The 14,606-nt window shown below is 40.1% G+C and overlaps 1 protein-coding gene across 1 annotated transcript in view; it reads right to left on the reverse strand.

The window, feature by feature from the left end:
• SCML2 (Scm polycomb group protein like 2) overlaps positions 1 to 14,606 on the reverse strand; it is a 74,017-nt gene that overhangs the window by 16,402 nt on the left and 43,009 nt on the right. The window contains exons 8-10 of the mRNA XM_066545400.1: positions 7,765 to 8,015; positions 2,188 to 2,323; positions 138 to 341 (exon numbers count right to left, since the gene is read on the reverse strand). Coding sequence (XP_066401497.1) covers positions 138 to 341; positions 2,188 to 2,323; positions 7,765 to 8,015 — 591 coding nt within the window. The remainder of the gene's footprint in view (positions 1 to 137; positions 342 to 2,187; positions 2,324 to 7,764; positions 8,016 to 14,606) is intronic.

Genomic DNA, 14,606 nt, shown 5'->3' on the forward strand with positions numbered 1-14,606 from the left:
CATACATCATCAATGTTCACACCTGTGTTTACACAGCTACAAAAGTGATATAAATTCATTGCAACTACTTCAGTTCTTCTGCCCCACCTCAAGTTCAACAAGTAAAGAAACAAAAGAAACAGAGCATCTTCACATACCAGTTATCATTTCCCCTCCATGATGGCCAGATTTCAGAAATCCAAAGACTGTTTTGGCTTGATAGGCACAATCCACACAAGCCTGTACAGCCTGCTGAAGTACCACATTTACAGGACCTGGTCCAAAATGGTCTGGAAGCTGCTGAACCTTCTTCTTATCCAGGTGAGGCCCAGAATTTCCATGTTTGTTCACATAAACACACACTGAAAAGGTACAAGCCATATTTACTGCCAAGGAACCAAGACACGTTTCCAAGTTAGAACTGCAAATTGTCATTTTAGTTTTAATCCTGCAGAAAAGTTATACTGGTCAACTCAAGAAGCTGAGCATGCACACATATTTTTCAGAGCATGCAGAAAGTGCTCTTCTACCAAGGTTCTCCTGACTGAATCCTAAACTCACTTTTTCTCATGCTTTCTGAAGCCCTCTTTTACCTCACTAATGTAACAAAGCTGACATGATCTGTGCTTGTGTTTTGACTAATCTCTGCTCATACACTAGTTCCAGTAAAGTACAAATTACTGGTAGGTACTCCAAACTACCAAGCCACAATTCTACAAAGCAGGCCTTACCAAGTTAGTGCTTAATTTTTTTCCTATTTGAGAAGCTGAAACAAAGAGAACCGTGTGTTATATACTTGTCACTGATGCTCATTCTGCAGCACCCATAGGGCACTAACATATACATCACACAGAGTGGCTACCAAACTCCTGCAGCTTCAGAAGACCTGAACCACTCACAGGATTTCCACACTGCAATGTGACTGGTCTGCTAAATAAACACTTCTTTACAAACACTAAGGTGGTTTAAAGTGTACCACAAAACAATCATATAGGACTTTTGTAACTACTTTTTAAAGAGACAATGTGAAACTGTCCTCCAAAACAACTACCAAGGCAGAAGAACATGGGAAACATGCAAATTATGATTTTTTTCTTGTTCATCCTGGCTGCCACATGACCATGAATGCACCCAAGGCATTATTACAGCTTAATAAAATATGTGCCTCTGTGGTGATTGAGCAATCTAAACATTCTGTTACAGAGAAGACTGACATATTTTCTGAACTGTAGTTTGATTTTAGATAAAACCCTAAGCATTTAAAAATAAAGTATTTCTACAAGAGTTTTAATGATGTAATATCTTCGTGCATATCTGTTTACTCTCTGATGTCATCAAATTGAAGGACACATATTTGTACAAATAATCAAAGCTACAAAACAACAAGAATAGTGTGGCATTTTCTGTCTGGGCTCAGCAACAACTGTCTTGCAAAAGGTTTATTTTCCTAGGAAAAAGGTACTTGTTTTCCTCTCATCCATGACTGAAATTGGGTGTGAGAAGAGCCTGACAACTTCTATTGTAAAAACACATTTTGAATGTAAAAAAGCACCACAAGCAAAATGATGGTAATTTATGGAGTTTTTAGAAAATTCTGAGATTTTGGCTGACAATATATGAATTGTTTCACTATAGGGTTACCAGTTGCTCAATGGGTTAGTTCATCTACTGGCTTATTTCTTTTCTGCCAATCCATTTCAAGACACATTTCATTATATTTAGAGGCAAAAAAAAATCAAACATGAGGAAAGAGGAATGTATTTCTTCTGATTGCCATTACTGGGTTTTAACAGAGTTGGTTCTTTTCATGTAAGGTTATATAGAGATAAAATCTCCATTTTGTAACATTACAGTACAGCTTGCATGGGATCAGAATATCATATGGGCTTTTGGCTACATCTATTCCCATTTCATACATTAAGGAGTAGGACAGACATGAAAGAACTGTACAGTTTCCTTCTTCACACAGGAACAAACTGCCAGGTCTAGCAGACCTATCAAAAGTCCCTGTGCCCCAGCACTTATTGCTATAATGTGGGCATCCAAATACCATTTCTGAAAAGTAACTCTGGCTCCTACAAATATCTTTCAAAAATAAGGCAGCTGGATAATGATTTACAGTAATAAGAAGTTAGTTTGCAGCACATTCTTCATAAAAATGAAACTGCTTGACATGGAAGCCATTTCACACACTTCTTTGTTTTTTACCTGTGGATATAACTGCTGCAGTTGTACCAGACAAACTGATTCCATCTTTAAGTATCTGTGCAGTGCCATTTTCCCCCTCAGGAGATGACTGAGGAGAAAGAGATGTAGGAGTCAGTTGTTCAGGCAAGGTTTTTTTCTGTTAAGAGGAAAAAAAAAACAGAGTCAAAATATTTAATGTTTTTTAAGGAGTCTGCACAACCTTCCTGCTATCAGTTACCATCTTAATGAATGTGTGTGGTTCCTTATTATTTACCACACACAGCAGAGAAGGGAAAGTTCAGGAAAGGAAGACCAGAAACTGTCAGTTTGCAGTTACAGCTACTTTAGTAATGCAGTGGAAGACAAAAGACTTAGAAAAGAACCCACCTTTGCCTAAAAAGTGGGAAAAGAAAGAGCTTTATATACTACTTCATGACTCTTCTAAAAATCTTAGGAAGAGGTATTCCAGGTATTTTCCTGTCCATGCCCTTCCAGCTGGGTTTATCACAGCTCAAGTAAGTTAGTTGAGCTGTGTATGTACTGCCATTAAAAACCTAACTCACATCTACGGTGTCAACATTACAGTGCACCTGTATTTTTCCTCAGCTTGTTTCAAAGGGGCTGAAATTGTCAAGTAACCACTTCCAGGAATTTTGAGGTGCTTCATGCAAGATATCAAACAAGCCTGTAGTTACAATCCAGTCATGCTGCTTGCCAATACCCTTTCCTTTCCCAAAGCAAACTTATTTGCAGCTTATCATACTACAGATAACCAGAGTTCAGAGCACAGCAATTTACAGATTAGTCCATGTGCATTACTTTCTCCACCTGAGGAAAAGAGAATTTTGTTGTAATTTGGTTTGGACTAGGGTTTAGAAAGAAATGTGCACATGGAAGACATTTCACAGAATCACAGAATGTCCTGAGTTGGAAGGGACTCAAAAGGATCATTGAGTCCAACTCCTGGCCCTGCACAGGACACCCTAAGAGTCACACCTTGTGCCTGAGAGCGTCCAAACACCTCTTAAGCTCTGTCAGACTTGGTGCTGTGGCCACTTCCCTGGGGAGGCTTTTCCAGTGCCCAACCACCCTCTGGGTGAAGAAACTTTTCCTGATATCCAACCTAAACCTCTCCTGACACAACTTCAGGCCATTCCCTTGTGTTCTGTCACTGGTCACCAGAAAGGAGATCAGTGATGTGTTTTGTCATACTATAAAAATACATCAAAACAAAAGAAATAATAAATTGGAGTTACCACTTTTCCCTTCACCACTTATTCCTGCATGAGAACAGATTACTTTTTGACTCTCTTACCTAGCAAAAATTAGGAATGTAAGAGATCACCCACAGTCTTGGCATTGCTGAATGCAGCAGAGACTTTGGCAATGTGGTAAGGATTTACCATTAAAACTGGTACATAGAGAAGTAAAACTTCAGCTAGGGAAGGCTAAGCCCTCTTCCATTTAGCAGTATTCATCCTCTAGACTTTTAGAGAAGCCTATTTTTCAAGTAATGTATTGAAAACCATGTAGAAAGCAATCAGAATATACACCTTCCTAAAAGAAGCAGTGTTTAACTTCTTCATAAAACCTAGAAAGAATTAACTTTCTTCTGAAATCTAGGGCACTTAAAAAAATTCTGTGCCACTTACATTTTGGAGAAGATAGGTTTGGCTGGGGAAAGTACTTGACAATGTGGCACTGGGTGGAATCACCATGAACATTAAGAATAGACCGCCAAGGCTTGGCATTGCATTGTGAATGAGATGAGGTGGCACAGAACCAAGGAGTGATGTACTTGTCAGGAACTGCCCATTTATCTTACCACTGGCTGACAGAAAGGTCTCCATCCTTAATACAGAAAAAAATGCACTTGGGAAGATTGAGGTTTTGATCTGAAGTCCAACATTCCTGAAGGTCCCCTCTAGCAGGGATTCTTGCAGGGGGGCAGTTTTCTTTTACCATGCTAAAAAATACCCATTTTTGGTATTGATATTGGTCAAATTGAGGAAAAATATGAGGGAATCAGGGAAAATGCAGGAATGAAAAGAAAATACAAACACTAAACTAAGAGGAACCATCCACTCTCCAGACCAATGCACACATGTGGTGAGACTAGCTGGCTGTTTCCTAGCTTCTCCCTCAGAAGGGAATATAGCACATTATGCTTGCTCAGCTGAGGCTCTCATTTTGGAGCCCCCCCCCCATGATGGGCAGTGTTGTTTCATGAGACAGGCCACAATCCCAGCAGGGCTGGGCACAGTGGCTTTGTCTGGCTGGCCCCTGCCAGCTGGAAGGGCACACCAGCTCTGTCTGCCTGCAGAGAGCAGGGCTCACAGCTCATACCACCAGGACAACACCACCAGTTTCGTCCTCATGCTCAAAAACTCTTTTTGTGGGGTTGAATTTAGGGCTGGTACCCACACTCAGATCAAGGGGTTTCCTCAAGAAATTCTGAAAGGAATTCTTTGCACTGTTATGCAAAGTGTACTTTTAAAATATAATGAAAGAGATGTACAGAGGTTCTTTCTTTATTATGGAAGAGTAAAAACATACAGTGCAAGCTGTGAGAAACAAATGAAAAACAAAATCCAACATGCATCTCATACTTACAGAGCTTAGAAAAAAGTTAAATAAAGGAGAAAAATAATGCAACAGCTCAACATTTCTAGCTGTATAATAAAAGTTAGTATCTGCAAAATGATAAATACTGCAACATAACAAACCTAAAGGGGCAAAGAAATTCAAATAACTCTGCAGAGAGCCAGGCAGATACCAATGTCCCTAAATACACCAAATAGCCAGCTCACACTTGAAGCACAACCATTTAGTGCAACATCTGGAGAGGGGGTTTTTTTGCATCAGTCTGGAGGGGTGGATGGAAGAAAAAAAAGCATTTTCAAGCCTCTAGGCACATACCACTTGCATATTTGCATACATACTGTGAGGTGTACAGGCTGTATGGCTGCACTTCATGTCAGACACACCCTGTCTGCAGAACTCCCACAAAGCCCCATTTCCTCTCTTTACCCTTATGCTAACAGGTGTAATAGTCCAAAGAAAAGTTTGCACATATGTATAACATCTTGGCAATTTAACCACTTACCAAAGCAATAACAGCCTTCTGTTAATTCTCAAAAGGAGCTAATTTTTCAAGTTTTTAATGCTTAAGTTAAAGTAAAAATTCCAAATTAGATGTATCAAACCTAGATTTTGCAAAACCTCTCTGTTGCCTGGTCCCACAGAAGAAATTAGAAGTTCACAGAGGTACCCCAGATTTGCTGCCTCAGGACAGGGTATGTCAGCACTAACACCCACTCCTCAAACAATATCTCCAAGCACTTCACACAAACCAGGTGTCAAATACTCCAAGCAGACACTTTCAGACACCTAGGGCCCAGAAGCCTCTTCTAAAGGCAAGGTACCTCCAACTATTGCTTCAAAACATAGATAAAGCCTCTCCATTTCTTTTTAATAAGAGTTAAAGACAAAATTCTTACATGCAAGTGCACATCCTGCCACACCTGAATAAGACCTTAAGATATGACAGTCCTGTGTTCAATGGTGTCCTTTAAAGCTCTGTCTAGACTTACAAAGAGCACCCTGCCCACCAGCTAAGCCTGGATAGGAGCACCTTTCTCCTCTTTAATCCCTGTCACTGTGCATTTTTATACACCAAGTAAGAGAGAAACAAAACTGGAGACCAATTCCATCAGTCTGGATGTCTGACTGCAAGGGGCAGGCAGCAGAGAAGAGTGCTCGGCTTTCAATTTATGGTCCCCAAAATATTTTTTTATCTTGTGATCATCATTTCAATGAAGTGCTGCTTCCAGTTTCATACTAGAGCTTCCAGCTATGCTCTAGTAATGCTACTTCACCCTGACCAGCACAGTCACTGGAAGGGAGAATCCCCACCTTGCCATTACTACACCTCTTCCGAAGCATCATTAGGAATAGATCCCACAGCCCACACTGATACAGACTGGACAAGAGAAGTCCCAAGACTTCTACTTTTAGATTCTTGTTCAGAGGAAAGGGGAATGAACACAAAAAAACCCCTCAAAAATACCAGGAAAAAGCACTGCCCCCCCCACCTCCTCACTAGTGCTAATGCAAAGCAGGAAGGAGCACAAGGACAGCCTCAAATTGCCTGAGGAAAGACACTGCAGCATTGCTACTCTTCTTGGACAGCCTGCTGTGCATGAGCAAGCCTCAGAAAATAGACTGTACTTCCATGGCAATTCAAATTGCCCTAAGTCTGCCCTGCTGTGATCCTATTCTTCTTTGCAGCAGCTGTAGCATTTGTGCTTTTTTTGGAGTGGAGGAGACAAAGAAGGAAGTAGGAGGGATGGATGCTGTGCTACCTGTCTACCAGATCAGCTCCCTGAACTGGCTCATTTGGAGATTGTTCATATGCCAGTGCTGCTGTCAGTGGCAGTGAGCTGAGGGGACAGCAGTTGCAGTGTACACCTGACCAAGGATCCAGTGTGTACCTGACCAGAGAGCTCCAGTGTGTACCTGACCAGAGAGCTCCAGTGTGTACCTGACCAGAGAGCTCCAGTGTGTACCTGACCAGAGCTCCAGCGTGTACCTGACCAGAGCTCCAGTGTGTACCTGACCAGAGAGCTCCAGTGTGTACCTAACCAGAGCTCCAGTGTGTACTTGACCAGAGAGCTCCAGTGTGTACCTAACCAGAGCTCCAGTGTGTGCCTGACCAGAGAGCTCCAGTGTGTGCCTAACCAGAGCTCCAGTGTGTGCCTGACCAGAGAGCTCCAGTGTGTGCCTGACCAGAGAGCTCCAGTGTGTACCTGACCAGAGAGCTCCAGTGTGTGCCTGACCAGAGAGCTCCAGTGTGTACCTGACCAGAGCTCCAGTGTGTACCTGACCAGAGAGCTCCAGTGTGTACCTGACCAGAGCTCCAGTGTGTACCTGACCAGAGAGCTCCAGTGTGTACCTGACCAGAGAGCTCCAGTGTGTACCTGACCAAAGAGCTCCACCAGAGCTGAAGCTGGAGGCAGCTGCCAATGCTGCAGGTCTGACTCAGCTGGGCAGGGAGAAAGGCATCATGCCTTTCAGACCAGGGCAGAATTAGGCCCACATCTGGAGAAAAAGAAGCTTCCTGCCTCATGCTAGTAGAACCTCCAGGATTAGGGAGTATCCACAAGATTCATTTGGAAAATCCAGCTGTATGCTTAAAAAGCTTAAATTATGCAACGAAGTCCCCACTGTTTTTAATTCTGTGTTTCTAAACCTGAAAAAAACCCCAAAAATTGCAAGCTATAGATATGGTTCAGTAAAAAACTAACCCAAACTAAAAAGCTTAAATGCTTCCCTGTCTCTCTACTTCAGAATAGCATTTTTCAACACCTATTACTCACCCATAAATAAAACAGTAATCTTGTTTGGGAATAAAATAATCCACAGGATCTTATACTAAAATATTCCAGAAGAGCTATTCTAAACTTTTTCTTGTAATCAGTTGCTGAAAACAGTAAAGCCCTGAAGGCTGAAGAAAAGATAGAAAATTAGGTGATAATAATAAAAAAATCTCACTGCAAAATTCTGCAATATAAAATAAAGTAGTAGATAAGGACTAACCTTTTTTCCAGGTTTTAAACTTTTTTTCCTTGTTTTAAGATTTTCAGTATGAGAGGTGCTTTTTGTCAGGGGAATATTTTTAGGAGACCTGCCCTTCTTGGGAACTGCAGACTGTCCAGGGGGTTTGCCCCGACCTGGTTTCCTGCCCCGCTGCGCTGGTACTGGAGCAGATTTCTGTGGAGACTGCATTGAACGCCGGGTCACTTTGGAAGGGGAAGATTGGATTTTTGCACTGCTCTTTGTAATGGAAACTGAGGAAAAACAAAAACAAAAGGGAAGGGGGGGAAAACCTCAAAATGAACAATGGAAAGCAACTTTTCTAACAAAGGCTTAAAAAAATAAAAGTGTACTGCACAATTAACATTGTAAAATGAATATACTTTTAACTTTGAACTTAAGTAACTGGCATGAAACTACAGAACTTCATTGACGCCAAAGAGAGAACTCTTTGTACCCATTCTTTTACAGGGACTTTCCTAAGAGAAAAACATTCAAATAAAAATTGGGAAAAAAACCCAAGAATTAATCCACTCACCTTATAAATGCTTCCCATAATTTAATTACAATATTTATAAAGTGCCATTCATCAAGAAGGCCTTCAAAAATACTTCACGAATTATACAGCTTATATTACATCCCTTTTCTGCTAAGAGCAGCTTCCACAACTACAAGACATGCAAACTACTTCTAGGGAGCTACAAAACAACTTTGAGCAAAAAAGAAAATCATCCCAGTGACGAGGAGAAACTGATGACAGGCAAAATGTCTTTAATGAGTATTTGTCTGAGATGCTGATTTAGAAAGTTAAGCTCACATAACCATACCCAGATTTTTCTACCAGGGGCCATTTCAAAGAAAGGATTCCAAAAATCAAACACAAAGTATCATTTTTCTTCATTCTTAACACTGAAGTGATTTTCTCCCATGAGATGGGTTAATCTCTCCAATTCAATATGGGATCCCAACAGATATCCACTTGGATATGTTCCAATATGCAAATGCTGTGATAGCATTGTAATCTGGTGTGAGGCTCTCAGATGTAACCAGATTTCATTAAATTAAAACTTCCTAGTGAACAGGTCTTTTCCACCCAACTCGCTCTTCTCTGAAATAATGATAGTTTTATTTTAACAATTCCCTTCCCAATGGACAGATTAGAACACCAAAAGGATGCCAAACAGAACATGAGGACCTACCCTCAATGAACCTGCTACAGCAGCACCTGTGGCCAACAAAAAGCAAATATTAAGTCCCTGTGGCCAACAAATACTCCATTCTGTTGGCCCAACTGCTGGCAGGCAGATGCAGAAATTGCAGGACAAGTAAGTAGAAGATGAAATAGGGAAATAGGGAAATTTTTTGACATCAAACCACCTTTGCTGAGAGGTATGGGAAAGAAACACACAACATATTTGAAATAATGTGAAACCTCTACACTAAAATCAGACAGCTTTCTAGTGTCAAACTACCCCTATCACAGCCTTTTGCATCTTGCTGATAGTGAAATTCATGTGATTCACCCCAACCTTATATACCATAAACTTAATGTGACATAAGTTAGAGAAGTACTGCAAGTTAAGAGTTAAAGCAGGCTTTGACTGTGTCAGTCATCAGTGCCTGATTCAAAGCACTAATTAATACTGGAGATGGAGCATAGGGGGCTGTTAATTCTGGATTTTTTTTTTTTTTAAATTTGGAATCTTTATTCCCTGAAAATATTAGTATGTCGAAGCTTTCTGGTAAGCAAGTAAAACAAAAAATAAAAGACAAAGATACTTTTGAAATAAGAGATTGAGAAAATAAAATATTTAAAGATTGAGTAACAATTTTAATGTCAAGCTCTATAAATCATATTCAACTTAACATTCCAGCACCTTGCTTTACAACTATTCCTTTAACCCTGTATCTTCATTCAGGAGTTAACTGTTATTAAGTATTTGCAATAGAAAATGTCACTATTTTCAAATTCACTAAGATTAAATACACACTGCACACAGACTTCTTATAAAATACAAGCACTACTGACACACATTTCTAAAGCAGGAGGAGCATTTACATACATTGCTATTTGCCTGATTCAGTTACTAATCTAATATTCCTTAATGGCAGTTCAGAAGAAATCTCTTCATTATGGCTGGTTGCAGTCCTAATACATCAAATGCAGACCTGATATCCTGAGGTATCTGAGAAGGACCACCTTCTGGATGTACAAAGTGACCACTTTCCTTTTATTTATGTTTGCCAAAACATCTTTTCATATGCGATGACAAAATAAGATGAACAGAATTTTAACCAAATGCTGGCACAGCATTACTCTTATGTTCCTGAATTGCTGAACGACAACTCACGTTAAGCTGTATATCTGGAAAGCAAAACAAGATCAACTGTATGCTGTACAATGCAATACTACATATTATACTTACAACAATATAAATGCAGCTATTTTATTTATTTGTGCCCCACAATTATGCATTGAACAAAACAATTATGACCTTGGAAAGAAAGGTTGTTTAACAAATTCTTTGTGCTTCTGCCTATGCTGAAATCTAGCAAATGCATTTCTAGTCTCCCACAGTAAAGACATAGCTGTTGTTAAATACACACTACTTTCAAGTCAATAGGTTCTAGGAGCACAGGTAAAAGTTTTGGACACTGGGCAATCCCTACTCCCTTCCAGAAGGACATTTACCAGACAAAGAGTAACAATGCAAACAGCTCCAGCCACTTCCTGCTGCCCTCTTGAACCACACACATCAAGCACTACCTTATCTCAGCATCTTCCTACCTGTATATGCCAGAGGACCAAATATGAGCAGCATTAACCATTAAGGGAGTGGGGGGAATCAGGTCCCACTTGGTATTTTTCCTTCTGCCTAGGGCTGAAGCTGCTTTTTTTAATAGGCAGGACTGCAACAAAGCCCATGCTGCCTGGGCAGCATCCCAGAGATAGCAGCAAATGAGGAAGCTGCTATTTGCATTTGTTGATTTAAGAGAGGATGGGGGGAGCACAAGGGAGCGGGAGACTGCTAAAGTAATTCCCATATTGTCTGCAGGCTGTATTGACAGTGATCATCAGTCACCTGCTCATACTTCCCTCACCCTGGCCTTCAGAGGGAGACCAAAGGTTACACTGGGTCACAGGATCTGGGGGAAATGAAAAGACATGCAAAATCAAGCCGCCAACCCACTGCATCTGTAGACAGAGTTATCCCCACTAGGCCACATGTTCCAAAAACTAAGACACTTTAATAGTCTCATGAGAACTTGTTAAAATATAACAACGAAGAGAATAGAGAGGAAAAATGCCAAGCTCTGCTTGCAATTACTGCAGTATTTAGCTGGGATATTTACAACCAAAAAAGCACATTTGCCTTTTGAGGATGCTGCTTTGCATCACAAAGGCCCTCTCATTTGCACAAAGAGAATCAAGCATTTGTGTCATGTTGCTCATCTACAGAAATGTCCGCCTCTCCACTTTCAGGAATGGGATGCATTGCATGGCTTTCCTTCCCAAATATCTTGTTAAGAGCCAAAACCTGTACAGGCACCCTGAGTAACTGAAGAACAAAGGTCACACTACACAGATACACTTTACCATAGAAATGTTAGCAACTAAGCAGCACTTTCAGAGTTCACAGAGCTCCAATCATACTGCCACGTTTGTGTGGGCTATAGGTACCTAGCCCTCCATGCAACTCACAGCTTTCATACTTTCAAATACTTCTCTTTCAAAACATTCTTTCCTTCCTCCCAAAACGGTTCTGTGACAATCCCAACACCTGTGAACTTTGCATTTAATATAAGAGAAACCCCAGATCCTGTATTTTGGAACTCACAACCTGGAGATGCACGGCCACCACTCAGTCCCTTGCTGAAACAAGCAGATCCACTGCAATCAACTGAGCCCATTTGCATGAAAAGGACCCAAAAGGTTACATCTCACATGAGGGCCAAATTCTGCTGGCAGAAGTAGAAAAGCTTTGGCCCAGACACAGGTAGAACTGCAAAATTGACCCCAGAATGTTATCTCCAAGATCTCTTGCCAGAATAAGTAACATATTTAAGACAACTGTGAAATCTGAAGCTACTGAAACCTCCAGTACTTGGGAAGGGGATGGAACAGATGACAGCTCAAAAGCCTGAATTCTCATGCAATTCTAATTAGTAAAATTCCCTCAAATAATCAGCAGTGACAGTTTCACTCCATGTTTTTATGGAAAGCAGGGGAAAAAAAATGTTCAGATTTGTAATATTTAAACATTATAAATCTCCCATTCGTTAGTGCCACAGAACAGCAATTACAAGACAAGAATTAAAACAACTGATGGGAAATTACACAAAGCAAGGTAGGGGCTCAATGCTATGCATTCTGTGAACACAGAATTGCTACCTGAGGTGAAGGTGCCAATTAGGCCAGTAAAAAAAGTAGCTCACTTTTTAAAATCAGATTTTCTTTCAAGAGATAAATAATTCTATTTGTACTGTAGTATTGTTCCTATGCCCCCCCAATATATAAACCCAATGTTTTTCTGAGAATATAAAAGCTTGGTCCTTCTGTCATGTACAGACAAAAAAAAAAAAAAAAAAAAAAAAAGGCAAAGAGGTTTAGCAACTTACCCTAAATCCATGTGAGCATTCCACAGGAGAAGTAATGGAAACATATCTGCTGAGTTCTAGCCTGGAGTTTTAACTATAAAACTAACCTTCTTTAATACAGTCAGTTATTATCATGATAGTTTTGACAACTGGCAAAAGAAGTGGAAAAGATTAGCAATTTTTTCAAAACAGCTTAGTGCCAAGGATTATAAAAATTTATGTCCTTATGTCTCAATTGAACAACAGAGCCATACAAAACTGTAATTATCTGTACTACATTCCACCTCTTCCTATCTGTGTATGGATGACTCCTTGTTATGAGGTAGCTGTGAGATACTAATTGATATGTAGCTATGATACAAAATCAGGTGTAAGTCATTATTCTGCTATCTAAAAAGCAACATCACACTTGGAAACTTCAACAACCACCTTGGCAAGACATGGACACTACAGCTTGAAACTTTCTTCTTTCTAGATTTTAGTTTCTGTTACCAATATAATAAAAGAAATAGGAAGTCTCCGTCTTTGTGAAAATTTTTAGCCTTCTTTACACAAGACTGAAAGGCAAAATGGAGACTGCCAAGTAATGTAAGACAGAAATGGATGAAAGAAAAAAAAAGCATTCCTCTCCCAGTGACCTCCCCAGGCAGCACTGTAGCACCTTCAGTCCCTCAGTCCTTCACCCCCATCCCCAGTCTGCCACATTTTCAAGAGGTAGGCAAGCCAGACCCTACAGAAGTGACCACTGAAAATACTGTTTAAGATGCATCAAAACCCACTGCTAACCAAATTAACACTCATCACTTCCAAAAAAAACAACTTCTATGAGCTAAGATGGGGCAGGGAATTTGTGGGACTTGGGGGGTTACAGGCAAACAGAAGAAAGACTCCTGGAAGATCTTTTCAGTTAGTCCCCAGAAATCAAGAACTGTGAAAAGCCAGCTTCTAGTCTCATCCTTCAACAAGCATTGCCATTACAACCACACTAGCAAAAAAACCTAAACCAGAAAAACCGCAACAAAAAACTCCTTATACTTTGTTGATAATCTGGAAGGAAGGAAGACAAGGAAGACAGCAAGCAAGTAACTTGAGCTATCAAAACAGCATCAACTTGAGTTACCTGAAGTGAACTTAGATGTGCTGGTGATGAATCTGTCAATAAGCCCAGCAAGGCCCAGCTCTACAAACTGGGTACAAATTTAACAACCTGACTTTTCTCTCAATCATTACTGATTCTGCCCTGGTTTTGCCATTATTTTTTCCCCAAATAGCATAAACAGGATGAAAGAAGGGCCCAAAAATGACAGAATAAAATGCAACAAGCTTCCAGGGAAGAAAAAAGACACACAGAGCACGGATAGTACAATGCAACAATTTGTTTTGTCTCAGCATGTGAATGATGCTCTGGACATAGCCTATAGCTACTAACGCAGATTCGGAAAATATCTACTCAATCACATCCACCAGTAGGGCACCACAACCATTGGCTGTGGCTTGGCACACCTGGGTTAGCAACCCTTTACTCTTTTGTCCCCACAGGAGTAGGGTGTTTTATTACTCAAGCTGCAGGTGGGAGGTCTGTACAGTAGTACAACTTTCTGTTTAGACTATACTGAAATACCTGCAGTGTCCATAAGACCCAAATTAAAAAAAAAGTCCATGTAGCAGTCAAAAATACATGTGTTGGAGTACTTCCAATTTACAAGAAAATTACAATTACCTTATAAATAAACATGGTAAGATGACAGGGAATCCAGACTTACAATAAGGTCACATCTTTTGGAAAGGCAAAACCTTTATTCTCTCTTAAGTGATTAGTGTTCTGTAGCAGCACTATCCAAGCCTTGCTGCAAGATGTCAAGAAACATTAATACCAAATAAAAAAAGCTTAACATTTGAGAGAATGTGGCAAATCAGGTTTTAGCCTGAAGCACTGAGGAGTTTTTCATGTACAATTCTGAAGACAGCATAAATCTGCTTACTGTGTGTGTCTGACTTAACTACTGTGATCTGCTCATGAAGAGAAGCTGGCTGCAGTGACAGAAAAATAAAACCTCCAGCAGTATGAAATTTTACCACTTCACTTTTTTTTTAATGAAACTTAATTACCATGCTTATCTGATTTTTTTTTGGCTACTCTAAACATCACAGAGTCTTCACAGATCTTACTATAGCTCTGTATAAAGTTTCAACACTTCTTTTGTTTCATCTGCAAACAGGGAAAATACTTAGGTTTGTACTGATGT

The sequence above is a fragment of the Molothrus aeneus genome, chromosome 2 (assembly GCF_037042795.1).
Source record: "Molothrus aeneus isolate 106 chromosome 2, BPBGC_Maene_1.0, whole genome shotgun sequence".
Lineage (NCBI taxonomy): Eukaryota > Metazoa > Chordata > Aves > Passeriformes > Icteridae > Molothrus > Molothrus aeneus.